Source organism: Hyperolius riggenbachi, chromosome 2 (genome assembly GCF_040937935.1).
Source record: "Hyperolius riggenbachi isolate aHypRig1 chromosome 2, aHypRig1.pri, whole genome shotgun sequence".
NCBI lineage: Eukaryota > Metazoa > Chordata > Amphibia > Anura > Hyperoliidae > Hyperolius > Hyperolius riggenbachi.
In genome coordinates, this window is record NC_090647.1 from 462,977,015 (window position 1) to 463,003,646 (window position 26,632).

Sequence of the window (26,632 nt, forward strand, 5' to 3'; positions counted from 1 at the left end):
GCGGGCACCCAATCACCCGCCTACACGCTCAGATTGCCCTCAGACTCCCCCTTATCAATTCGCCAGGGCATTATTTACATCTGTCCTTCCCTGTAATAACCCACTGATCACCTGTCAATCACCTGTCAATCACCCATCAATCACCCCCTGTCACTGCCACCCATCAATCAGCCCCTGTCACTGCCACCCATCAATCAGCCCCTAACCTGCCCCTTGCGGGCAATCTGATCACCCACCCACACCAATAGATCGCCCGCAGATCCGACATCAGATCACCTCCCAAGCGCAGTGTTTACATCTGTTCTCTCCTCCAAACACCCACTAATTACCCATCAATCACCCCCTGTCACTGCTACCCATCAGATTAGACCCCTATCTGCCCCTAGGGCACTCAATCACCCGCCCACACCCTCAGAACGCCCTCAGACCCCAGCCCTGATCACCTCGCCAGTGCATTGCTTGCATCTATTCCCCCCTCTAATCACACCTTGAGACAACCATCAATCACCTCCTGTCACCCCCTAGCACACCTACCCATCAGATCAGGCCCTAATTTGCCCCGTGTGGGCTCCTGATCACTCGGCCAAACCCTCAGATCCCCCTCAGACCCCTTTCCGATCACCTCCCCAGTGCATTGATTGCATCTATTTTCCCCTCTAATCACCCCCTGAGACACCCATTAATAACCTCCTGTCACCCCCTAGCACTCCTATCCATCTGATCAGGCCCAATACAACCTGTCATCTAAAAGGCCACCCTGCTTACCGGTTCCACAAAATTCGCCCCCTCATAGACCACCTGTCATCAAAATTTGCAGATGCTTATACCCCTGAACAGTCATTTTGAGACATTTGGTTTCCAGTCTACTCACGGTTTTGGGCCCGTAAAATGCCAGGGCGGTATAGGAACCCCACAAGTGACCCCATTTTAGAAAAAAAGACACCCCAAGGTATTCTGTTAGGTGTATGACGGGTTCATAGAAGATTTTATTTTTTGTCAAAAGTTAGTGGAAATTGATTTTTATTGTTTTTTTTCACAAAGTGTCATTTTTCACTAACTTGTGACAAAAAATAAAATCTTCTATGAACTCACCATACACCTAACGGAATACCTTGGGGTGTCTTCTTTCTAAAATGGGGTCACTTGTGGGGTTCCTATACTGCCCTGGCATTTTAGGGGCCCTAAACCGTGAGGAGTAGTCTGCAAAACAAATGCCTCAAAATGACCTGTGAATAGGACGTTGGGCCCCTTAGCGCACCTAGGCTGCAAAAAAGTGTCACACATGTGGTATTGCCGTACTCAGGAGAAGCAGTATAATGTGTTTTGGGGTGTATTTTTACACATACCCATGCTGGGTGGGAGAAATCTCTCTGTAAATGGACAATTGTGTGTAAAAAAAAATCAAAAGATTGTCATTTACAGAGATATTTCTCCCACCCAGCATGGGTATGTGTAAAAATACACCCCAAAACACATTATACTACTTCTCCTGAGTACGGCGGTACCACATGTGTGGCACTTTTTTACACCCTAAGTGCGCTAAGGGGCCCAAAGTCCAATGAGTACCTTTAGGATTTCACAGGTCATTTTGCGACATTTGCTTTCAAGACTACTCCTCACGGTTTAGGGCCCCTAAAATGCCAGGGCAGTATAGGAACCCCACAAATGACCCCATTTTAGAAAGAAGACACTCCAAGGTATTCTGTTAGGACTATGGTGAGTTCATAGAAGATTTTTTTTTTTGTCACAAGTTAGCGGAAAGTGACACTTTGTGAAAAAAAACAATACAAATCAATTTCCGCTAACCTGTGACAAAAAATAAAATCTTCTATGAACTCACCATACTCCTAATGGAATACCTTGGGGTGTCTTCTTTCTAAAATGGGGTCATTTGTGGGGTTCCTATACTGCCCTGGCATTTTAGGAGCCCTAAACCGTGAGGAGTAGTCTTGAAACCAAATGTATCAAAATGACCTGTGAAATCCTAAAGGTACGCATTGGACTTTGGGCCCCTTAGCACAGTTAGGGTGCAAAGAAGTGCCACACATGTGGTATCGCCATACTCAGGAGAAGTAGTATAATGTGTTTTGGGGTGTATTTTTACACATACCCATGCTGAGTGGGAGAAATATCTCTGTAAATGGACAATTGTGTGTAAAAAAAAATCAAACAATTGTCATTTACAGAGATATTTCTCCCACCCAGCATGGGTATGTGTAAAAATACACCCCAAAACACATTATACTACTTCTCCTGAGCACATGTGTGGCACTTTTTTGCAGCCTAACTGCGCTAAGGGGCCCAAAGTCCAATGAGCACCTTTAGGCTTTACAGGGGTGCTTACAATTAGGCACCCCCCCAAAATGCCAGGACAGTAAACACACCCCACAAATGACCCCATTTTGGAAAGTAGACACTTCAAGGTATTCAGAGAGGGGCATGGCGAGTCTGTGGCAGATTTCATTTTTTTTTTTGTCGCAAGTTAGAAGAAATGGAAACTTTTTTTTTTTTTTTTTTGTCACAAAGTGTCATTTTCCGCTTACTTGTGACAAAACTATGAAAACTGTGAACTCACTATACCTCTCAGTGAATACTTTGGGATGTCTTCTTTCCAAAATGGGGTCATTTGGGGGGTATTTATACTATCCTGGAATTCTAGCCCCTCATGAAACATGACAGGGGGTCAGAAAAATCAGAGATGCTGGAAAATGGGAAAATTCACTTTTTGCACCATAGTTTGTAAACGCTATAACTTTTACCCAAACCAATAAATATAGGCTAAATGGTTGTTTTTTTTTAATCAAAAACATGTTTGTCCACATTTTTCGTGCTGCATGTATACAGAAATTTTACTTTATTTGAAAAATGTCAGCACAGAAAGTTAAAAAAATCATTTTTTTTGCCAAAATTCATGTCTTTTTTGATGAATATAATAAAAAGTAACAATCGCAGCAGCAATCAAATAGCACCAAAAGAAAGCTTTATTAGTGACAAGAAAAGGAGCCAAAATTCATTTAGGTGGTAGGTTGTATGAGCGAGCAATAAACCGTGAAAGCTGCAGTGGTCTGAATGGAAAAAAGTGCCTGGTCCTTAAGGGGGTTAAAGCCCACGGTCCTCAAGTGGTTAACATTCCCCTTTCTGACTTTGTAACGATGTTGTATCTATAGAACAATTATATTGTTCTTAACACCGTTTAATGACAGCTTTCCGCACATAGTGGGTTTTATCATAGGTTTCAGCAGCGGGCTGGGCGGTGCTGTCATTTTTCCCTATTATTTTTTATCTACAGTGACATACAGGCGGATTTTCTTCCGCCTGTGTCACTAGTTGCCTGGCAGAAGGGGAGAGAGCGGTGATCTCCGCCCTCTCTCCTATGTAGTGTGACAGTTCCCCCTCAGGTCCGCCTTGGGCGGTCTGTGGGTGGTGCGTCAGCACGCAGCCCGGCAAGGGGGAAGGACTGCCGCTTTAGCAGACTGAGCGGTGTGAGGAAGCGGCAGGACTCTATGTTTAAATGGTCCTATCACAGGGCAGCTGGTGTAGTTCGCCATCAGGTCCGCTAAGCAGGACCTGATGTCACTGGATGCTTGTTCAGCATTAGCTGATTGGCTGCTTGCTATCCATGTCAGGTATATAAAGTACATTGATGCCAGTTGAATTTTGACATTCACAACAACAGCAGGGCTTGATAAAGAAGCGCTTGAGCTTCGAAACGTCGCTACTTTGGATCACTGTATTATTATATATGCTTTGAGCAAATAAAAGAGCTTGTTACACAGATGATGGTGCCGGTCTTCACCATGTTCTTGGGGAGTGTAGTGTCTACATAAATATATGTTCTGTGTACATCGCAGACCAGGGCTAATTTAGTGAAGGGGGGGGGGGATGAATCAAGGAAATAGGAATTTTTTTTAAAAGGACTACTACGCAGGCGCCCCAGTCGATGGGAGCACGACGAAGGGTGCACGTGCGGCCAAGCCACGCATGCGCAGAGGGCTGCGACTGCCTGGATTAATGGGAGTCATAGCAGCAGAACGAAGGGGCCGAGGAGAACAGCATGGGAGGCCACTTTGCTCATGGGGCTTGAGGAAGCCCCAGGTAAGTATAAATAAGCCCTCGTGAACCATCTCAGGTTCACTTTAAGGGTCATTACAGAGCAATAGGCAGGAGTTTCCAGTGGAATCAGTTGAAAAGGGCTCCTGAGCCATCTGTATTAAAAGTGCTCCTCCATAGACTTCAATGTTATTTCTGCAAATATGGGCTACAAGGTGGTGAAAAGGGCTCCCGAGTTTTCTTTTGGCTACAAGGTTTTCGATTACATGTAGAACAAAAGAAGAAAACCGAGAGCCCAATATAGTGTAGTAATTCCAATGCGGATGGTGAAATGTTAAATACTGAATATATGCTCACAAATATGTGTTGCCAGCCAGGCAACCACTTTAAGCGCAGATGGGGAGAATTATAGCCTGACCCCACTCAGGTATAAGAAGTCGCTCTCTGTAGACAGGAAGAATTGGGGATAACACCCCTTCACCAAGGGTGGACTAGACTAGATGCAAAGCTTTGAACAGAGGCGCCAAAATAGAGTAAAAACGTCTAAAAACTGTTTAAAAAGGGGGGAGTTGGTGGACTTACCTCCCTCAAGGATAAACAGACAATGATTCGTTATTAGGAGAAGTTAGGTCATAGTAATCATCAGGGGGTCTTAGGGTTAGGCACCACCAGGCGGGGTCTTAGGGTTAGGCACCACCAGGGGGGTCTTAGGGTTAGGCACTACCAGGGGGGACTCAGGGTTAGGCACCACCAAGGTGGGTCTTAGGGTTAGGCATAACCAGGGGGGTTAGGGTTAGGCACCACCAGGGGAGGGTTCTGTGTGAGAGTAGGGAGAAGTTAGGTCATAGTCATCGCCAGGGGGGGTCTTAGGGTCAGGCACAACCAGCGGGGTCTTAGGTTTAGGCACCACCAAGGGGGGTTAGGGTTAGGCACTAGGAGAGTCTTAGGGCTAGGCACCACCTGGGGGGTCTTAGGATTTGGCACCACCAGGGGTGGTTAGGGGAGGGTTCTGTGTGAGAGTAGGAAGTGAGAAGTTAGGTCATAGTAATCACCAGGGGCTGTCTTAGGGTTAGGTTTGCCAGGGAGGGTTAGGGTTAGGCACCACCAAGGGGATGAGGGTTAGGCACCACCATGGAGGGATTAGGGTTAGGCATCACCAGGAGGCTTAGGGTTAGGCACCACCAGGGGGGTTTTAGGGTTAGGCACCACCGGGGGAGGGTTCTGTGTGAGCATAGGGAGAAGTTCAGCTATATCCAGAGCCCTTTTATAGCCCAACAAATTTTGCCTATAACAGCATCCTTTTTATAAACTAAAACTAGCTTTTCGGCTGCACCAGGCGCCATTTGTAGCCGAATTTGGCATATGGGCTACACCAGGCACCCTTTGTAGCTGAATTTGACATATGAGCTACACTAGGTGCCCTTTGTAGCCGAATCTGTCTTTTTTCGTCTATATCAGGAGCCCTTTTTTCCAGGAACCCTTTTCAAATGTACGCGTTTCCAGTCTGAACATCTAGGTGAATGCTCATAAACAGTCCATCATGCACAGTTCGTATACCTGCAGGTGTATATATCGGTGGAGCATCCACCTGCTGCGCTGCTTACAATAAAAATAATTTAGTGCTGTTTGCCCCGCCTTCAGCTCTGACCTCTCTACAATTTCACTTTGTCCAGAAATTAGAAACACCGCATACAGTGAAATCAGGATCTCACACTCACAGCCACACACACAGTCAATATACAGTGGCTTGCAAAAGTATTCGGCCCCCTTGAAGTTTTCCACATTTTGTCACATTACTGCCACAAACATGAATCAATTTTATTCCACGTGAAAGACCAATACAAAGTGGTGTACACGTGAGAAGTGGAACCAGGGGCGTAACTAGAAATCACTGGGCCCCCCTGCGAATATTTGGATGGGGCCCCCCCCATAGGTGCCAAATAATCGTAATGGGGCAGCGTTTCACTGTAAATTAATTGTAAAGTGGGCAGCATTTTACCAGACAATCGTAATGTGGGCCAGAAAATCGTAATGTGGGCAGAGTTCACCAGAAAATCGTAATGTGGGCCTTTAGAAAATCATAATGTGGGCAGAGTTCACCAGAAAATCGTAATGTGGGCACCAGTCACCAGAAAATAGTAACGTGAGCAGCAGTCACCAGAAAATTGTAACGTGGGCAGCATTTACCAGACAATCGTAATGTGGGCAGCGTTCACCAGAATATCGTAATGTGGGACAGAAAATCGTAATGTGGGCAGAGTTCACCAGAAAATTGTAACATGGACAGCATTCACCAGACAATCGTAACTTGGGCAGTGTTCACCAGAAAATCGTAATGTGGGCCAGAAAATCGTAATGTGGGCAGCGTTCACCAGAAAATCGTAACGTGGACAGCATTCACCAGACAATCGTAACGTGGGCAGTGTTCACCAGAAAATCGTAATGTGGGCCAGAAAATCGCAATGTGGGCAGCAGTCACCAGAAAATCGCCATCTGGGCAGCAGTCACCAGAAAATTGCAATGTGGGCATCAGTCACCAGAAAATCCTAATGTGGGCAGCAGTCACCAGAATATCGTAATGTGGGCAGCAGTCACCAGAAAATCCTAATGTGGGCAGCAGTCAGTCACCAGAATGTCGTAATGTGGGCAGCAGACACCAGAAAATCCTAATGTGGGCAGCAGTCACCAGAAAATCGCAATGTGGGCAGCAGTCACCAGAAAATCGCAATGTGGGCAGCAGTCACCAGAAAATCGCAATGTGGGCAGCAGTCACCAGAAAATCCTAATGTGGGCAGCATACACCAGAAAATCGTAATGTGGGCAGCAGACACCAGAAAATCGCAATGTGGGCAGCAGACACCTGAAAATCGCAATGTGGGCAGCAGACACCTGAAAATCGTAATGTGGGCAGCAGACACCTGAAAATCGTAATGAGGGCAGCAGACACCTGAAAATCGTAATGAGGGCAGCAGACACCTGAAAATCGTAATGTGGGCAGCAGACACCTGAAAATCGTAATGTGGGCAGCAGACACCAGAAAATCATAATGTGGGCAGCACACACCAGAAAATCGTAATGAGGGCAGCAGACACCAGAAAATCGTAATGTGGGCAGCAGACACCTGAAAATCACAATGTGGGCAGCAGACACCTGAAAATCGTAATGAGGGCAGCAGACACCTGAAAATCGTAATGAGGGCAGCAGACACCTGAAAATCGTAATGTGGGCAGCAGACACCTGAAAATCGTAATGTGGGCAGCAGACACCAGAAAATCGTAATGAGGGCAGCAGACACCAGAAAATCGTAATGAGGGCAGCAGACACCAGAAAATCGTAATGTGGGCAGCAGACACCTGAAAATCACAATGTGGGCAGCAGACACCTGAAAATCGTAATGAGGGCAGCAGACACCTGAAAATCGTAATGAGGGCAGCAGACACCTGAAAATCACAATGTGGGCAGCAGACACCTGAAAATCGTAATGAGGGCAGCAGACACCTGAAAATCGTAATGAGGGCAGCAGACACCTGAAAATCGTAATGTGGGCAGCAGACACCTGAAAATCGTAATGAGGGCAGCAATAATGTGGGGCTGTGGTGGGCAGCGAGCGGCGGGCAGATACATACCTGCTTCCGTGCGTTCCATTGGAGACTTCTCCCTCTAGCGGCTGACGTCACTTCCGGAAGTGACGTCAGCCGCTAGAGGGAGAAGTCTCCGATGGAACGCACGGAAGCAGGTATGTATCTGCCCGCCGCTCGCTGCCCACCACAGCCCCACAGACACTTACGAGCTGGAGGGGAGCACAGAGGGGAGAGCCCCGAGGTGAGGGAGAGGGGGGAACTACCCCTCTCCCCGCCGACTGTGGGCAAGGCTTTCCCCTCATGCTGCCACCCCTCCAGCACCCACAAAACGGCCCCAAGCGGGCCCCAGGGGGGGGCCGGGCCCCCCCGCGGGCGCAGGGGCTGCAGGGCCTATTCCTACGCCCCTGAGTGGAACGAAACTCATACATGATTCCAAAAATTTTTTACAAATCAATAACTGCAAAGTTGGGTGTGCGTAATTATTCAGCACCTTAAGTCAATACTTTGTAGAACCACCTTTTGTTGCAATTACAGCTGCCAATTTTTTAGGGTATGTCTCTACCAGCTTTGCACATCTAGAGACTGAAATCCTTGCCCATTCTTCTTTGCAAAACAGCTCCAGCTCAGTCAGATTAGATGGACAGCGTTTGTGAACAGCAGTTTTCAGATCTTGCCACAGATTCTCGATTGGATTTAGATCTGGACTTTGACTGGGCCATTCTAACACATGGATATGTTTTGTTTTAAACCATTCCATTGTTGCCCTGGCTTTATGTTTTGGGTCGTTGTCCTGCTGGAAGGTGAACCTCCGCCCCAGTCTCAAATCTTTTGCAGTCTCCAAGAGGTTTTCTTCCATAATTGCCCTCAGTGGCGTAGCTAAGGAGCTGTGGGCCCCGATGCAAGTTTTACAATGGGGCCCCCCAAGCACTCTATACATAACAATTTATACGGCACACCAAAATCTGCCAATGGCAACTACAGTGTCAGAGGTGCAAGAAGGGGATGGGGAACAGTTTGTAAATGTTAACCACTATTCAAAGTATCTACAGAAGTCATTATTATGAGCATAGGACCAATAGAGAGCTAATTCTGTAGTTAAGGGAGGGCCCTTCGGGGCCCCTCTGGCCCAAGGGCCCCGATGCGGTCGCTACCTCTGCACCCCCTATTGCTACGCCCCTGATTGCCCTGTATTTGGCTCCATCCATCTTCCCATCAACGTTGACCAGCTTCCCTGTCCCTGCTGAAGAGAAGCCACCCTAGAGCATGATGCTGCCACCACGATATTTGACAGTGGGGATGGTGTGTTCTGAGTGATGTGCAGTGTTAGTTTTCTGCCACACATAGCGTTTTGCATTTTGGACAAAAAGTTCCATTTTGGTCTCATCCGACCAGAGCACCTTCTTCCACATGTTTGCTGAGTCCCCCACATGGCTTGTGGCAAACTGCAAATGGAACTTCTTATGCTTTTCTGTTAACAATGGCTTTGTTCTTGTCACTCTTCCATAAGAACCAACTTTGTGCAGTGCACGACTAATAGTTATCCTATGGACAGATTCCCCCACCTGAGCTGTAGATCTCTGCAGCTCGTCCAGAGTCACCATGGGCCTCTTGACTGCATTTCTGATCAGCGCTCTCCTTGTTCGGCCCATAAGTTTAGGTGGACGGCCTTGTCTTGGTAGGTTTACAGTTGTGCCATACTCCTTCCATTTCTGAATGATCACTTGAACAGTGCTCCGTGGGATGTTCAAGGCTTTGGAAATCTTTTTGTAGCCTAAGCCTGCTTTAAATTTCTTAATAACTTTATCCCTGACCTGTCTGGTGTGTTCTTTGGACTTCATGGTGTTGTTGCTCCCAAGATTCTCTTAGAAAACCTCTGAGGCCGTCACAGAGCAGCTGTATTTGTACTGACATTAGATTACACACAGGTGCACTCTATTTAGTCATTAGCACTCATCAGGCAATGTCTATGGGCAACTGACTGCACTCAGACCAAAGAGGGCTGAATAATTTACGCACACCCCACTTTGCAGTTATTGATTTGTAAAAAAATGTTTGGAATGATGTATGATTTTCGTTCCACTTCTCACATGTACACCACTTTGTTTTGGTCTTTCACATGGAATTCCAATAAAATTGATTCATGTTTGTGGCAGTAATGTGACAAAATGTGGAAAACTTCAAGGGGGCCGAATACTTTTGCAAGCCACTGTATATTGTTTCCATGGCCTTTCCCCTTATCTACTCACTAGGCCTGGGCTGGGCTGAGAGGAGCTGGCCTGGGCTGCTGAGCGCTGCGCTGAGCTGGCCTGCTAAGCTCTAGCCTGCTGAACACTGGGCTGAGCTAGCTCACCTCAAGCTGCTGTCTGTCACAGCCACAGGAGTCAGACCCGACCTCGGTCCCCAGGCTAAACTGGCGTCTAAGAGGCGGTAGGAGAGACTATTTGGCGGCTTGGGCTGAACCATTAGGATGAAGGGGCGGGGCTTATGAGGTCAATACACACCTATGCAGTACATGTACACCACTGGATTTACTTGCTGCAAAGGCTTTGCAGGGCTAGGGGACAGCTGGTGGAATAAGGGGGTGCGCCACCTGAGAGAAGAGATAAATATAGGAGAGACAAAATTTGGTTATTAAAGGGGCACTACGGCAAAAATAGTAAAATTTAAAATATGTGCAAACATATACAAATAAGAAGTACGTTTTTTTCCAGAGTAAAATGAGCCATAAATTACTTTTCTCCTATGTTGCTGTCACTTACAGTAGGTAGTAGAAATCTGACAGATACGACAGGTTTTGGACTCACTAGTGCATCTCTTCATAGGGGATTCTCAGGTATTTATTTATTTTCAAAAGCTCTTAGTGGATGGCAGTTGCTCTGTCCGACTGCCAAAAAAAAACTGTTTAGCAAGCAGGGAAGCTGGCCAGCATCTTTGTTTAGGGCCTGTTTCCACTACACGCAGATTGGATGTAGAATGGATGCAGAAAAACTGACTCCAATGAATGCCTATGGGAAAATCTGCATCAGAATAATCGCGTTTAGTGGAAACAGGCCCATAGACATTCATTGGAATCAGTTTTTCTGCATCCAATCTACATCAAATCTGCGTGTAGTGGAAACAGGCCCTTAAAGAAAACCTGAACTGAAAATTAAAAGTCAAAATAAACATACATAAGTCCTACTTGCCTCCCGTGTAGTCTACTCCTCAATCTCTTTCTCCTCTCCTGCGTCCTGTTTGTCCACTGTGATCAATGGAATTCTCCGTCCTCCATTTTGAAAATGGCCATAACCCCATAACAGCTTTCTGGTCAGCACACTGTTGAATTGTAACATTGCCCACTTGAGCCATAGGGAAACATGGACATTACCTGGCACATCAGTTTTCCTCTTATCCCTAACTGACAGCAACTGATATATAACTGAAAGCAACTGCTATATTTCAGTTTTGACAAAATTTTGTCAGAACTGGAAAGGATCATTGTCAGAACAAAATGGTGGACTTCGGAGAGGAACTAATGGTGAGGTAAGTACAGTGGCTTGCAAAAGTATTTGGCCCCCTTGAAGTTTTCCACATTTTGTCACATTACTGCCACAAACCTTAATCAATTTTATTGGAATTTCACGTGAAAGACCAATACAAAGTGGTGTACATATGAGAAGTGAAACAAAAATCATACATGATTCCAAACATTTTTTACAAATCACTAAGTGGAGTGTGCGTAATTATTCGGCCCCCTTTGGTCTGAGTGCAGTCAATTGCCCATAGACATTGCCTGATGAGTGCTAATGACTAAATAGAGTGCACCTATGTGTAATCTAATGTCAGTAAAAATACAGCTGCTCTGTGACGGCCTCCAAGGTTGTCTAAGAGAATATTGGGAGCAACAACACCATGAAGTCCAAAGAACACACCAGACAGGTCAGGGATAAAGTTATTGAGAAATTTAAAGCAGGCTTAGGCTACAAAAAGATTTCCAAAGCCTTGAACATCCCACGGAGCACTGTTCAAGCGATCATTCAGAAATGGAAGGAGTATGGCACAACTGTAAACCTACCAAGACAAGGCTGTCCACCTAAACTCACAGGCCGAACAAGGAGAGCGCTAATCAGAAATGCAGTCAAGAGGCCCATGGTTACTCTGGACGAGCTGCAGAGATCTACAGCTCAGGTGGGGGAATCTCACCATAGGACAACTATTAGTTGTGCACTGCACAAAGTTGGTTCTTATGGAAGAGTGACAAGAAGAAAGCCATTGTTAACAGAAAAGTATAAGATGTCCCGTTTGCAGTTTGCCACAAGCCACGTGGGGGACACAGCAAACATGTGGAAGAAGGTGCCCTGGTCGTATGAGACCAAAATGGAACTTTTTGGCCAAAATGCAAAATGCTAAGGGCCTGATTCACAAAGCGGTGATAACTCAGTTATCACGCCTAAAAGACTTTAGGCGTGATAACCTTTGCACTAGCAAAGTTATCACCGCTTTGTGCTCTAACTCGCGCAAAGTCCCATAGGGCTTAATGGGCGCTGCGCGCATAGCGCACGCGCGTAAAACTTTGCGTGCGGGAGTTCGCGCGAATTCCTTCAGATCACGCCTAAACTAAGTTTAGGCGTGATAAAGGGCTTTTCACAGGCGTGCAAAGTGTTTGCACCGCTTTGTGAATCAGGCCCTATGTGTGGCAGAAAACTAACACTGCACATCACTCAGAACACACCATCCCCGCTGTCAAATATGGTGGTGGCAGCATCATGCTCTGGGGTTGCTTCTCTTCAGCAGGGACAGGGAAGCTGCTCAAAGTTGATGGGAAGATGGATGGAGCCAAATACAGGGCAATCTTGGAAGAAAACCTCTTGGAGTCTGCAAAAGACTTCAGACTGGGGTGGAGGTTCACCTTCCAGCAGGACAACAACTCTAAACATAAAGCCAGGGCAACAATGGAATGGTTTAAAACAAAACATATCCATGTGTTAGAATGGCCCAGTCAAAGTCCAGATCTAAATCCAATCGAGAATCTGTGGCAAGATCTGAAAACTGCTGTTCACAAACGCTGTCCATCTAATCTGACTAAGCTGGAGCTGTCTTGCAAAGAAGAATGGGCAAGGATTTCAGTCTCTAGATGTGCAAAGCTGGTAGAGACATACCCTAAAAGACTGGCAGCTGTAATTGCAGCAAAAGGTGGTTCTACAAAGTATTGACTTAAGGGGCTGAATAATTACGCACACCCCACTTTGCAGTTATTGATTTGTAAAAAATGTTTGGAATCATGTATGATTTTCTTTCCACTTCTCACGGGTACACCACTTTGCTTTGGTCTTTCACATGGAATTCTGGTTAAATTGAATCATGTTTGTGGCAGTAATGTGACAAAATGTGGAAAACTTCAAGGGGGCTGAATACTTTTGTAAGCCACTTTATGTAATGTTCATTTGAAGTTACCTCGTGTTTATTTTAAATAATTTTACTCACTTCAGGTTCCCTTTAAATCTTTTTTTTAGGGAATACCTTTATAAAGAATAACAACCTTGCTGAGAATCTCCCATGAAGATAGTCTAGTCCAAAATCTGTCGCTTCTGTCAGATTTCTACTACCTACTGTAAGTGACAGCAATATAGGAGAAACGTAATGTATAGCTCATTTTACTTTGGAAAAAAAAACGTACTTCTTATTTGTCTATGTTTACACATATTTTAAATTTTACAATTTTTCACCATAGTGTTCCTTTAACATTGAAAACGTGTGGCTCCTGGGAGAGGTGTTGCTGTTCTGGGTGCAGCTGCAGCACATGGAAATCTGGAGCATCCTAAATGGTTGAGGGGGTTGCTGAATAATAAATCTTACCCTGTCCCCTTAGAGGATGTGTAGATTTTTGTAAAATGTGACCGTGGGGTTAAAGAAAGAGCAGTCTGTGCTATACATTTCTGAGCAGCTGTCAGTAGGTGTGTCCCAGATTCATCCATTCACTCCAGTCCCAAAACAATAGACAGCTATTTCAATGCATGAAAGGAGATAGCATCACTATTATAAACGAGTGAGAAGGCGTATTATAAACGAGTGAGAAGGCGTATTAAATAAACGAGTGAGAAGGCATGCTCGCTTCCCATAATATTTGTGGTGAAAAGTGAAATCCGGAGATTATTGAATTGAGGAATCTCCATTTCACTTGAAACTGCAAATGTGATTATTTCAATAGTGAAGCCCTCATGTATTGCTTTGGCTCTGCAGAGTTCTGAGATATGTGGACTGTAACGACACGGGACAGCGAGGTCCTGCAGAAGTTTGGTAGAGGCAGAAAAAAGGCACCTCCTTCGTGACAATCAGGCCACCTTGTAAACCGTATAAATGCTGCTTCCAGGGAGGGTGGCTGCTGTTCCTGGATGTGGTGCTGAACTGAAACCATGCTGGAGCTCCTGGCTATTCTGCTGATGTGTTTGGTGCTGGGGGTTCCCGGTCAGCAGAGCGGCACGTCTGAACGGGAGTGTGCTCAGCTCTCAGTCCATGGACAATACTTGAAGCACCGGGTCACAGATGGCAAAGAGCTGGTCACCTCCAAGTGGGATGGAGGGAAGCAGCTGCTCTCCTGCTTTGTGAGTAAGGATGAGGGGAAAGTCAGCTCCTTCTTGTCCAGATGCACCAATGGCAGAGGAGAAGATGAATGGTACCATCACTTTGGGGGATTTGCGGAAGCTAGAATGGTATGCGAATTCTTCCTGCAATCTAATCCTCCTGAAAGCAGCACAAAGTCTAAGGATCATCATACCAGGGTCAAAAGAGGCTTCACCTACCCAGGGACTCTGTGGTGTGGAGCTGGGGACAATGCAGAGGATGAGGATGATTTAGGTAAGAATAAAGTTCATACTGTAGTGTAATGTAAAGTGCGTGTAGCCATCAAAACAGAACTATTACATCACACAGTGCAGATCTGCATACAGGGGGGGCTTCTGTGTGGGGACATCACTGCTGGAGCCACTGTGGATCTGTCAGTCAAGGTGAATGGAAACTAATAGTTAAGTTCTTGCAAGTGGGAAGAGTGAAGGAGGTAGGATTTGGTAACCAATCATTATTCTGCTGCCCTTTGTAAGGTAGTAGGGCAATGGCCCTTATTCAATAACGTAATACTTTCCCTAAGTTTGCTCGTAGGAAATCATTTTGATCATCTTCTGTTTAAAATAACTTTTCAGCGCTTCAGCAATTTAAAGTGCCAAAAAGTAGGTGAAAAAGTACTGTCAAAATGATTGAGTATTTTCTTGATTGTTGGTGGCTTAGAAAGCTTCTATTGATGGGATGTATATCACCTAGTAGAAAAGGACTTGGTGCAGATTTGGAAGGCACTGCAATTGTTAGCACATGGCCGCCCACTGCCTTAAAGGACAACATTATGACATTTATTTCCTTCTAACAATGCCAGTTGTCTGACTGTCCAGCTGATCTATTTGGCTCCAGTAATGTCTAAATCACACCAGAAACAAGCATGCAGCTTATCTTGTCAGATGTGACAAAAATGTCAGGAACCGCTGATCTGCTGCATGCTTCTTCTTGCTCATGGTCTATGGCGCTAAAAGTATTAGAGGTAAAGGAAAAGCAGGATAGCCAGGCAACTGGTTTTGCTTAAAAGGAAATAAATATGGCAGCCTCCATAGCCCTCTCATTTCATTTGTCCTTCAAAGGGTATGTTAAGTAAAAAATGTTTCCCAGTTTAACCTACCTAGGGCTTCTTCTAGCCCCAGATGCGTAGCAATAGGGGGTGCAGAGGTAGCGACCGCATCGGGGCCCTTGGGCCAGAGGGGCCCCGAAGGGCCCTCCCTCAACTACAGTATTAGCTCTCTATTGGTTCTGTGCTCATATTTATCACTTCTATAGATACTGTGAATGGTGAATGGTGGTAATCACTAACAAACTGCTCCCCATCCCCTTCTTGCACCTCTGACACTGTAGTTGCCATTGGCAGGTATTGGTGCGCAGTGGCAATTGTTATGTATAGAGTGCTTGGGGGGCCCCACTGTAAAACTTGCATCGGGGCCCACAGCACCTTAGCTACACCACTGTCTAGCCTGCAGTAGTCCTCCTTGTCCCTCGCTGCTATTACGCACTGCTAGCTTCAGCCGCTGTACCACAAAGCTGGGCGATTAAGCCAAGGCTGTGCACCTTCTCGACTTCGCTTCCGTAGTTGGGTACAACTGGTACAAGCGCAGTTGGAATTTTTATGTACTGCACAAGCACAGATTGCTTCTGTCAACAGGAGCGACATCGAGGAGGCAGCTTTCGGAGGGGTACAGCAGCTAAAGGGAGCCGTGCAGAATGGCAGCGAAGGACCAGGAGGACTATGGGTGGGCTGGAAGAACCCTTAGGTAAGTTAAACCGGAGACATTGTTTTAAATATACATTTCTTTTATAGTAAAGCTGTGAGAAAGAAATGTGCCCCTGTGTGGTACTCACCTCAGGAGGGGGGAAGTCTCTGAATCCTAAAGAGGCTTCTCCCATAATCCTTTGCATTTTCATTCCACTGCTGGAACCCTCGGAGACTGGCCTTCAAGCGCATGCGCACTAGCCCGCTTGGTCTCCGGCAGAAATTCCAGCCCTACCACACAGGTGCCTCGTCTGCACAGTAGCGCTGACCCAATCCGGCCTTGCTATCTATTTCCAAAGAAAGCCGAGCGGAGTGGAGCTATCGCTTATGCGCAAGAGACCGACAGTCACCAACAAGCAGGCTTTTGTGGGTCTTACCACTGCAACAAGGCTGCAAAGGAGAACGTGGGCAGCCTCTTTAGGATCCAGAGGCTTCCCCCTCCTGAAGTGATTACTCCGTAGGGGGACGTTTTTTCACTTCTTCTACACTATAAGAGAACAAGTGAATTGAATAGGGGCCAATTATCTTTATTATGAAGGAAGTGATTACAAGTCCTGTGGTCATCCTACCTTCAGCACAAATGCACAGATACACTATGCCTATACAGTAACATGGACCTGCTGAGGCTTTGGCAGGAATAGCTGAGCCCGATCAGGTCCATGCTGCGCCACAGGTGCAGGTGGTTTGTGTCTGCACAGTAGCATGGACACGATTGGGCTCAGCTTTTATTGCCTAAGACCTACCTAGCCCTTGCTCAGGGGTCTTTTTAGGCATAGGTATTACAGGCCATTGCCGGGAGTGCCATTGGTCCTGGGGGCAGGACTCCTTTTGTCCCCTTTTACTACCTCTGCCCCTTTGTTCCTCCTTCAGTCCCCCTCTGCCTCCTTCTGTCCTCCTGTGCCTCCTTCTGTCTCCCTCTGTGCCTCCTTCTTTCTTCATGTGCCTCTTCAGTCCCCCTGTGCTATCTCTGCCCCCCTGCACCTCCCTCTGCCCCCCTGTGCCTTCTTCTGTACCCATTTGTGCCTTCTCCTGTCTCTCTGTACATACTTCTGTCCCCCTGTGCCTCTTTCAGTCCCCCTTGCCTTGTTATGTCCTCCTGTGCCTCCTTCTGTCACCTTTTGTGCCTCCTTCTGTTCCCCTGTGTGCCTCCTTCAGTCCTCCTGTGCGCCTACTTCAGTCCTCCTGTGCGCCTTCTTCTGTCCCTCCTTATGTCCCCTGTGCCTTCCTCTGTCCCCCTGTGTGCCTCCTTCAGCAGCCCTGGCCTCCTTTTATCCTCCTGAGCCTCTTTCTGTCCCCCTTTGTGCCTCATTCTGTCCACATTGTGCCTCCTTCTGTCCCCCCTTTGTGCCTCCTTCTGCCTCCCTGTGTGCCACCTTCAGTCCCCCGGTGCCTCCTTCTGTCCTCCTTTGTGATTCCTTCTGGCCCTTTGTGCCTTCTTCTGTCCCCCTTTGTGCCTTCTTCTGTTCCCCTTTGTGACTTCTTCTGCCTCTCAGGCCTCCTCCTGTGCCTCTTTCTGTCCCCTTGCGCCTCCTTCTGTTCCCCTGTACTATGTCTGCCACTCTGTGCATACCTCTGTCCCACTGTGCCTAGGCTTCTTCTGTCCCCCTTTTTGCCTCTCTCTGCTACCCTGTGCCTCCTTATGTCCCCTTGTGCTACTATCTGTCCCTGTCACCCTCCTGCAATCCCCTTGCCTAGTGTGTAAATGCAGAGTATAGTACAGCAGAATCTGTGCTGTCACCTCTCAGCCGGAGTCCAGCGCTGTGCCTGTGTGACCATCCTGTCTGTTTCCTGCTCCCTCTAGTGCTGACACCTCACTCTCCTCATGTCGCATGTAATGCTACATGTGGTAGGAGATGCTTGGCACTACGCCGAGCAGTGAGCAGTGAGAGGACAGGTGGAAGCATAGCACTGGACTTAGCGGTAATATGGTGACAACACAGCTTCTACTGCAATATACTCTGCAAGTGCACACTAAGCTGGGGGAGAGCAGGGTGTGAGTAACTAAATGTGACAGGATCGGTCAGCTGTTTGTATCTCGGGCACTGTATAAAGCAACCACCTTATACACCACATGGTTCATATTCTTTGGTGTGTGTGTTTCTTTTTCTTTGGGGAGGGGGGTTGACACAGGTCTTCTTGTCTGGAGTGATAAAAAGGCTAGAAACACCCTTGTCCTCGCTGCTGGGCATGTCCGGGCATTGGCAGGGAGGGGATGCCTGATATGGTTAGGCGGCGGGGGGAGGGTTCTGTGTGAGAGTAGGGTTTGGACATAGTAAAATATCGCTATTTAATAACGATATTTTACTAACAATGTTACTGTGTGTGTATTTCCCTGCGCCATTATTTGATGATCCCCCCTGTGTGCATCTCCTGTTAGCTCTCATGTGCTTCTCATGCTCCAGTATCGGACCTGGGGTGGGGAGGCCCTGAGATTTTCCCCATGTGGAGCCCCATAGAAGCCCAGAAGTTGTTTGGTTTTCACAAAATGAATTTGGAAGGCAGCCCTGAGAGATCCCCCACAAATGAGTTGCTAGGTACATGAGTAGTAATGAAAAGCCTGCTAACAGGACTGGGAATTCCCTCAGTGAAAGGGTTCCGGAACCAAGGCAGCCACACATCAAAGGCTACACAAGCAGCTACATGTTTGCAATGTGAAAGGGCATGCAAATCAATGCAGATAAATGTCCCCCTCTTCCCTCTGTATCTTTTGTAACGCTGACCCGAGATGACCCCAAATGTGTTCTGACTGCACCAGCTGCATTATTAGTAAGTGAGGTTCTGACACAACCAAAGCTACACTCTGTGTGACAGTCAAGCAATTGGTACGCTTATAAAATGGAAGAAATTGCAGGTTACACAGATACAGAATGAGGATTATTTACAAGCCGCAGTAATGCCTACATGTTTAAGGTCCAAATCAGCTAGCAACAGCATCAAACCATAAAATTCCTTATGTTCTTAAAGGACAACTGAAGTTATAGATATATGGAGGCTGCCATGTTTATTTCCTTTTAAGCAATACCAATTGCCTGGCTATCCTGTTGATCCTCTGCCTATAATACTATTGTCCATCGACCCCGAACAAGCATGCAGCAGATCAGGTGTTTCTGATATTATTGGCAGATCTGACAGGATTAGCTGCATGCTTGTTTCTGGTGTGATTTAGACACTACTGCAGCCAAATAGACCAGCAGGGCTGCCAGGCAACTGGTATTGTTTAAAAGGAAATACATATGGCAGCCTCCATATTCTTCTCACTTCAGTTGTCCTTTACTGTTATATGGCATCACCAGTTTTTCAGGCTTGATTTACTCTCTAGTTTTTCCAAGACTAGAGGACTTGGGAGAACACTGGAGATCATACCTGATCCAGAGAATATGTAATGGTTTTATTACAAACTTTCCACTATTGGATGGCGAAATCTCCATTTTTCTGGGCTATGACCTCTTTTCATTGCAAAGATGGCTCCTTTCTCAGGAAGCAGAGATTTTGGGTGTGAGAGTGACAGGCGCACTATAGCAGTACTATAGACCACAATGCAAATTGTGGCTATGATGTGCCAGGGGGTTTAGTTTGGGCATGGGCACTCTGCTATCGTATAGTTTCTGATGCAGCTGGCCTGGGGCCCCCATGCATCCTAATGATGTGCAATGCACCCCCTCTTTCCAGACCCAGTATATGCAGAGTAGCAGTGCGGCATTAGCTGCAACCCCTAAGGGCTCCAACAATGTTCATCCATTCTTTACATTGTGCGCTTGCTCATCACGTTTGTTCTCCTCTTGCAAGTTGCATGATTAGACATGACATAAGGAGAACAAGACTGGCGGAGAATGAGCATCCGCTGTATAGTAGAGATGGAGCCTTGAGGAGGTGAGAGATGTATCAGTACCAGTGCACTGCTACTCTGCATATACTGGGGCTGTGAGAGCGCAGGATGGGGGGGGGGAGGGACATTAGACCACCAGGGATGATATATTGGAGGGATGGGGGAAACACTAGACCACCAGATACCAGGAAACTATAGAGAAGGGAGGGCTTCTAGATAACAGGGAAGTGTATAGGAGAGAGAGAGAAGACCACTAGACAGCAGGAAACTATGCAGGGGAGGGGGCACACTAGACACCAGGGAACTGTATAAAGGAGGGAGGAAAACCACTGGATACCAAGGAACTGCATAGAGGAAGGAGTGGGGGCCATTACACACCAGGGAACGGTATATGGGAGGAAGGTGGCCACTAGACACCAAGGTTGGCCCACAACTTGGTCCCAGTTTTCAGTTTTGGCTCACTGTGTATTTGAGTTGACACCACTGATCTAAAACATGAAAAAAAGCTTCACAATGCGTATCAGGTGGTGTTAAAGCAGATAGTTATTGTTGCCTTTGTCCCTATTGGGAACATTTCCTCTCACTTTTTTGGAGCCCCCAATACCAGAAACGAAGTTAATCTCTTCAAGGTTGTAATCTCTGCGATGATCATCCTCTCACGTTTAGATTGCCACCCAATGTTCTACACAGATTAAGCTCTCTCTGATCTGAATCCGATCAAAGAGGGATCAATCTCCCCCATACACTGCACACAAATCTGTAGATATACTATGAGGTTGTGCTGAGAATCAGACAGGTCTAAAGTGGGTTATTGCCTTAAAGAGCACCCGAGGTGGGATTTACTTATGCTAGTGGGGCACAGAGGCTGGTTGTGCACACTAACACGAGCCTCTGTTGCCCCATGGTGTGCCTCCAAGACCCCCCTGCGCGCCGCTATACCCAACGCAGTGCTAGCAACACACAGCGTGTCGCCAGCACAATGTTTACCTCTCTCCTGTCTGTTAGCGCCACTCCCCCGCCTCCTCTGTATCAGCGCTACCCGCCCGCGTCCCTTCCCTCCCGCTGATTGGAGGGAAGTGACGTGGGAAGATAGCGCCGATACGGAGGAGGCAGAGGAGCGGCGCTAACAGACAGGAGAGAGGTAAACGAAGCAGAGCAGAGGGTAAACGAAGCAGAGGGGTCTGCGATACATGTGAGATCCGGCGGGGGGTACTGGCCTGACTGTCTTGCGGGGATCTTGGTGGTAAGCACTCTATCTATTTTCTGCTATTGACGGGCATTTATCCCAGTGACTGATTGATCAGCCAGATACAGATGGTGTTAGGCGAGCGTAGGTTATTGAGTGTATTTGGATTTTCTGCCTCATTATCCTTGCACATTATGCTATATTAATTGATGTATTCTATTATGACCATTATTGTATGTGTCATTTGTCATGACGCTAGACCTGTATCCCTTGCTATGTTTTAATTGTTTTTAAAGGGATATGTCCCCAATAAATTTGCTTATTTTTCACGGACTTGTTGTATGCAATTTTGATTGCTTTATGCAATATGGATGGCTCTTTTCTTCTATATACAGTTTCAGAAAATACATTCAATCATGTCGGCAGATATGCCCAGAAAATACATTCAATCATGTCGGCAGATATGCCCAGAAAATACATTCAATCATGACGGCAGATATGCCCAGAAAATACGTGCAATCATGTTGGCAGATATGCCCAGAAAATACGTGCAGTCATGTCGGCAGATATACCCAGAAAATACGTGCAATCATGTCGGCAGATATGCCAAGAAAATACATGCAATCATGTAGCAGATTTGCCCAGAAAATACATGCAATCATGTGGCAGACCTGCCCAGAACATACACCTGCTAAAATAAATAAAAAAAAAAACCATTTACTCACCTGCAGCAGCAGACCTCCTGTCCCAGCCTCCATCCGGCTTGCAGCTCCCATGGGTGGTTGGGTGGATAGGTAGCCGGGTGGGTGGGTAGGTAGGTAGCCTGGTGGGTAGGTAGGTAGCCTGGTGGGTGGGTAGGTAGGTAGGCAGCCTGGTGGGTAGGTAGGTAGGTAGCCCTTAGCCGGGTGGGTAGGTAGCCTGGTGGGTGGGTAGGTAGCCGGGTGGGTGGCTGGGTAGCTGCGTGGGTAGGTAGCCTGGTGGGTGGGTAGGTAGCCAGTTGGGTAGGTAGCCTGGAGGGTGAGTAGGTAGCCTGGTGGGTGGGTAGGTAGCTAGGTGGGTAGGTGGGTAGGTAGCCGGGTGGTTAGGTAGCCTGGTGGGTTGGTAACTAGCCCGGTAGGTAGGTAGGTAGCCGGGTGGGTGGGTGGTTAGGTAGGTAGCCGGGTGGGTGTGTAGGTAGCCGGGTGGTTAGGTAGGTAGCCAGGTGGGTGGGTAGGTAGCCTGGTGGGTCTTTAGGTAGGTAGCCTGGTGGGTGGGTAGCCGGGTGGGAAGGTAGCCTGGTGGGTGGGTAGGTAGGTGGGTTGGTAGCCGGGTGGTTAGGTAGCCTGGTCAGTTGGTAACTAGCCCGGTAGGTAGTAGGTAGGTAGGTAGCCTGGTGGGTGGGTGGTTAGGTAGGTAGCCGGGTGGGTGGGTATGTAGCCGGGTGGGTGGGTAGGTAGTCGGGTGGGTGGGTAGGTAGGTAGCCGGGTGGGTAGGTAGGTAGCCTTGTGGGTCTTTAGGTAGGTAACCTGGTGGGTGGTAAGGTGGGTAGGTAGGTAGCCGGGTGGGTGGGTAGCTATCCGGGTGGGGGGCCCGACTCCTATCCTCCCCCCTCACCTCGAGGGCCCCCCTCCCGGTATGCGCGGCGGGAGAGCGGCAAATACAGGAAGTCTCCGGGGCTCCAGCAGGCGCTAGAGGCTCAGCCGCTTGGTCTCCGATGTCTCCAACTCTGTATACTGCTCGCTAATTCCTGGTTTAGTAGCGAGCAGTATACAGAGTTGGAGACATCGGAGACCAAGCGGCTGAGCCTCTAGGGCCTGCTGGAGCCCCGGAGACTTCCTGTATTTGCTGCTCTCCCGCCGCGCATACCGGGAGGGGGGCCCACCGAGGTGAGGGGGGAGGATAGGAGTCGGGGACCCCCAGGAAAAAAAATAATAATAAATGTCAGGAACCGTCCCGCGGCACGCCTGCGTATACGGTTCCCGACTGCGGGTTTGACCAGATTAAGCGGGGAACAGCCTTATTCAAGCTAAAAGAAGGCTGGGACCCCTCAGAACACCTCTCACTGCCACCACTAGCTGTTCGCTAGACACTTCCACTCTGCTGTTGAGTCCTCAGCGCGCACTCCGCGTTTTCGTATTCGGGTCAGCTTTGCACTTAGGCCAAATACGGGAACGCCACGCACCCACACACACACACAGTTGCAATCTTACACTGTCGTGAAGCAAAGACCCACTAACAGTCGTTCCGAACGATACTGTTAGCCACTCTGCTGTCGCTACTTGCACTGGTGTTGGCAGTTGGCTGATGGTGTAATGGTTAAGGGCTCTGCCTCTGACACAGGAGACCAGGGTTCGAATCTCGGCTCTGCCTGTTCAGTAAGCCAGCACTAATTCAGTAGGAGACCTTTGGCAAGTCTCCCTTACACTGCTACTGCCAATAGAGCGCGTCCTAGTGGCTGCTGCTCTGCTCTGGCGCTTTGAGTCCGCAAGGAGAAAAGCGCAATATAAATGTTATTTGTCTTGTCTTGTTCGTACGTTGGGTCAGCTGCGCGCTTAGGCCAACGTATGACAAACGCCCCCACACACAATGCAATTACAATTTCATACGGTAGTGTTGCTCAAACATACAACTAGGCATGAACTTATACACGGTTACACTTCAGTCTCTTCTAGGCTATGAGTGTTAGTTTAGTACAGCAGAAGTCAAGCTTATTAAATAATGATTTAATATTCCATAAAAAACATAGAACAATGCAGAACTTAATATATACAAATGATTACAAAAAACAAAGTAAAAATAGTTACAAGATAAAAGTTACAAAGATAACACACACGAATATTTGCGTAAAATAAAAATGGGGATTTAAAAAAACGTTACCACCTTGAAGGTCTCAACGTTGTCGGCAGGAGCATGCCGCTTGTTCGACCAGAAGTCGCGATCCACTCTAGCTATGCGCTAACTCCAAGAGCAGATAGTCACTAGGCATCTGCCTCTGCTTTTTATACTCTGAGCTACGCCTGGAGGCTGCAACTTCCTTGGGGAGGGGAGGAACTAGGTTTTAATTAAATCTCAGACATATTCCATTTCCAGGTAAAAGTCTATACATCAAAGATTGTGAAGTGAGTCTTTCAACTCCAGGTGAAAACTTGATTAAGGCTTTTTCCTGTCTCCGTTTTATTAGATGTAATTTACAGGGTATAGTTTTGCACCTCCACTAATGATTTAATTTCCACAGGTAAAAAATGGTATCAACAGGACTTCACCCATTTCTAATAGCCTGTCATGTACATTTCAAACGTTCCTGTGTTAAAGAGAATCAAAAGCTTAAAAACAACTTGTCATAAAATAACATCAGTGATAAAAATATATAGATCTATGATAAAAATAAATACTAATTCTTTCTGCAAGGTAATGAATTCTATTCATTAGCCCTAAAGCCACGCCCCCGTCTCAATTTCGCCCCTGGCGATTTCTCCTGGCCAGCGCGCACAGCATTTTGGGATTGCTGATGTCACTGGCAATCCCAGCTATTGAGTCCGGCTTCATTTGCAAAGTCTCGCGAGATGACGCATGGTAAACACCTGCATCACCTCACGAGCGAGAGACACGGAGGAGCGGCAGAGACCAGGAACCCAAGCTGAAGCTGCTGCATAGCGGGGAGAGACAGGCTGAAACAGGGAGAGAGGCTACTGGCTGCACATCGGGTAGAGACAGAGGATTTAGAGACGGCTGCAGGAGGATGACGTCATCAGTCCTTCCTATCTGCACGGGATTTCCCAGGCACATTTACATGAAGGGGAGCGCAGAAGACTGGAGGGGAGGACAAATGCTGGAGGGGAGGCACAAAGCTGAGAGGTGTACTGTCCCTGGCTTCAGCATGAGAAGCAAGATGGCGGTGCTGCAGCAGACACACATGTGAGTCTATTCTATCCACTAGGATATACGAGATGTAAACTTTATATGTTTATTTAACTGTACAAAGTGCCTAGACTGCATATCTGTATTGCCATTCAAACCTTTTTTTGGCTGCAGGTAGTCTTTAATCTCCAGACTCTGGTCCTCTTGCTTTGTGTATTGAGACAATGGGCCGTCTCCTGAGTTCAAAAAACCAGGCAGATAATCCCATTAGCACTCTCAGAGGAACTGCATACAGACTCAAAGCACCTCATATGGCCAAGACAATAACCCATTTCCTTGCCCCAAGCAATCAATGGCCACAGCTCCCTTCTAGCCGACCTATATGGAACACAGGCAGAAAAAATGGAAGAATATGTTCCTGTTATCCTTACATCATAAGCACCCCAATATATTCCTGACACGCCCCCTCTTCCAGACGGCGCCGGCAAATGATTCTAACGAATCGTCCTGCCAGAGCCGACACTGACGGCCGGGCCTGGGGGGGGGGGGGGGGGGTAACTCCTTAGCTCCAAGCTACAGGAATGGAAAGCTAGGTCAGGTTGCTGCAATGTGTCATTGCCCTTGGCAACCTGACGTAACCAACCCGAGGAATGAGGGTCAGTGGCGACCGTGAATTCGCAACCATAGAGACTGTGCTGCAACTGGGGAAGGGTTCCAACCGTCGCTACACGCACTCTCTCTATAGTGGCAGGAGCTATCTCTCGGTCCCTTTGGGGAACGAGTATCTGCCGGTCTGCCTCCACCACTTCGGACAGCTCCGAGGGAATAACCTCCCAGGACCCTCTCAGCCCGCCCCTCCCAGCTGGTGACCTGCTGGCCAGACCCCTGAGCTGTTCCAGGCGGCTGTCAAATCGAACAGCCCCAGAGAGCTCAGTGCTGCCTGTCACGCATTCCAGGAAGGCTGCAGACGGAGAGGCCCCTGGGCCCTCAGGGCCAGGTTCCGAACTGGATGTTGCTGACCCAGCAACATTTGTCACTTCAGTGGACAGTCCCTCTGCTGTAGACTCGCTAGCGCTGCGGGTTACCACGGCAGCTGAGGGAGCGCCCACCTTACCCATATCGTAAACCACATCACCTTTAGTCTTGAAACCATCTGAAGGGGAAAGATCTGGCCTGGTGCCATCTGCCCCTTCAGTGGACAGTCCACCTGCTGCAGCCCAGCGACCATTGCTGGTTACTCCTGCAGCCGACGGAGTGTCCACAGGACAAACATCATTATGTAGCACAACACATATGATATCAACATTATCCGTCTTATACATATTGACATTTAGAACATCACATAAAACATACACATTATCTGTATTATTACACACATTGCTACTCAGCACTTCACAAGTATCATCAACAGTTCCTGCCTCGATAGTCCGTGCGTCATAAATGACCTCATCAGTTTCTGCATTCTTGGTATCAACAGGTTCCACTCCAGGCCTAGGCACTGGAGACTCACTAGGGCTGGCTCCTAGTACACAGTCCCTAGCCCCTGGGGCCTTGCCAGCATTCCCCACTTGCACAGCATTATCAAACAGTACCTTGCAAGAGTCCTGAACTTCTGCTGGGGATGCAGGCTCCACGGGGTTTGGAGTAGGCTCATACCGGGCCACCAACCGTCCCAGGTCAGTACCCAGCAAAACGTTGGTGGGGATTTTGTCAGTTACCCCAACTTCTTTCAGTCCGCTGCCGGCCCCCCAATCCAGGTGGACCAAGGCGGTGGGTATTGCTGGGGTGACACCCCCAATTCCTCTGACAGC

The 26,632-nt window shown here is 47.6% G+C and overlaps 1 protein-coding gene across 1 annotated transcript in view; it reads left to right on the top strand.

Moving 5' to 3' along the window:
* Positions 1-13,992: 13,992 nt before the first annotated feature.
* The window catches only part of PROCA1 (protein interacting with cyclin A1), a 54,450-nt gene continuing 41,810 nt past the window's right edge, over positions 13,993-26,632 (top strand). The window contains exon 1 of the mRNA XM_068270150.1: positions 13,993-14,465. Within this exon, the coding sequence (XP_068126251.1) occupies positions 14,024-14,465 (442 nt within the window). The 5' untranslated portion in view covers positions 13,993-14,023. The remainder of the gene's footprint in view (positions 14,466-26,632) is intronic.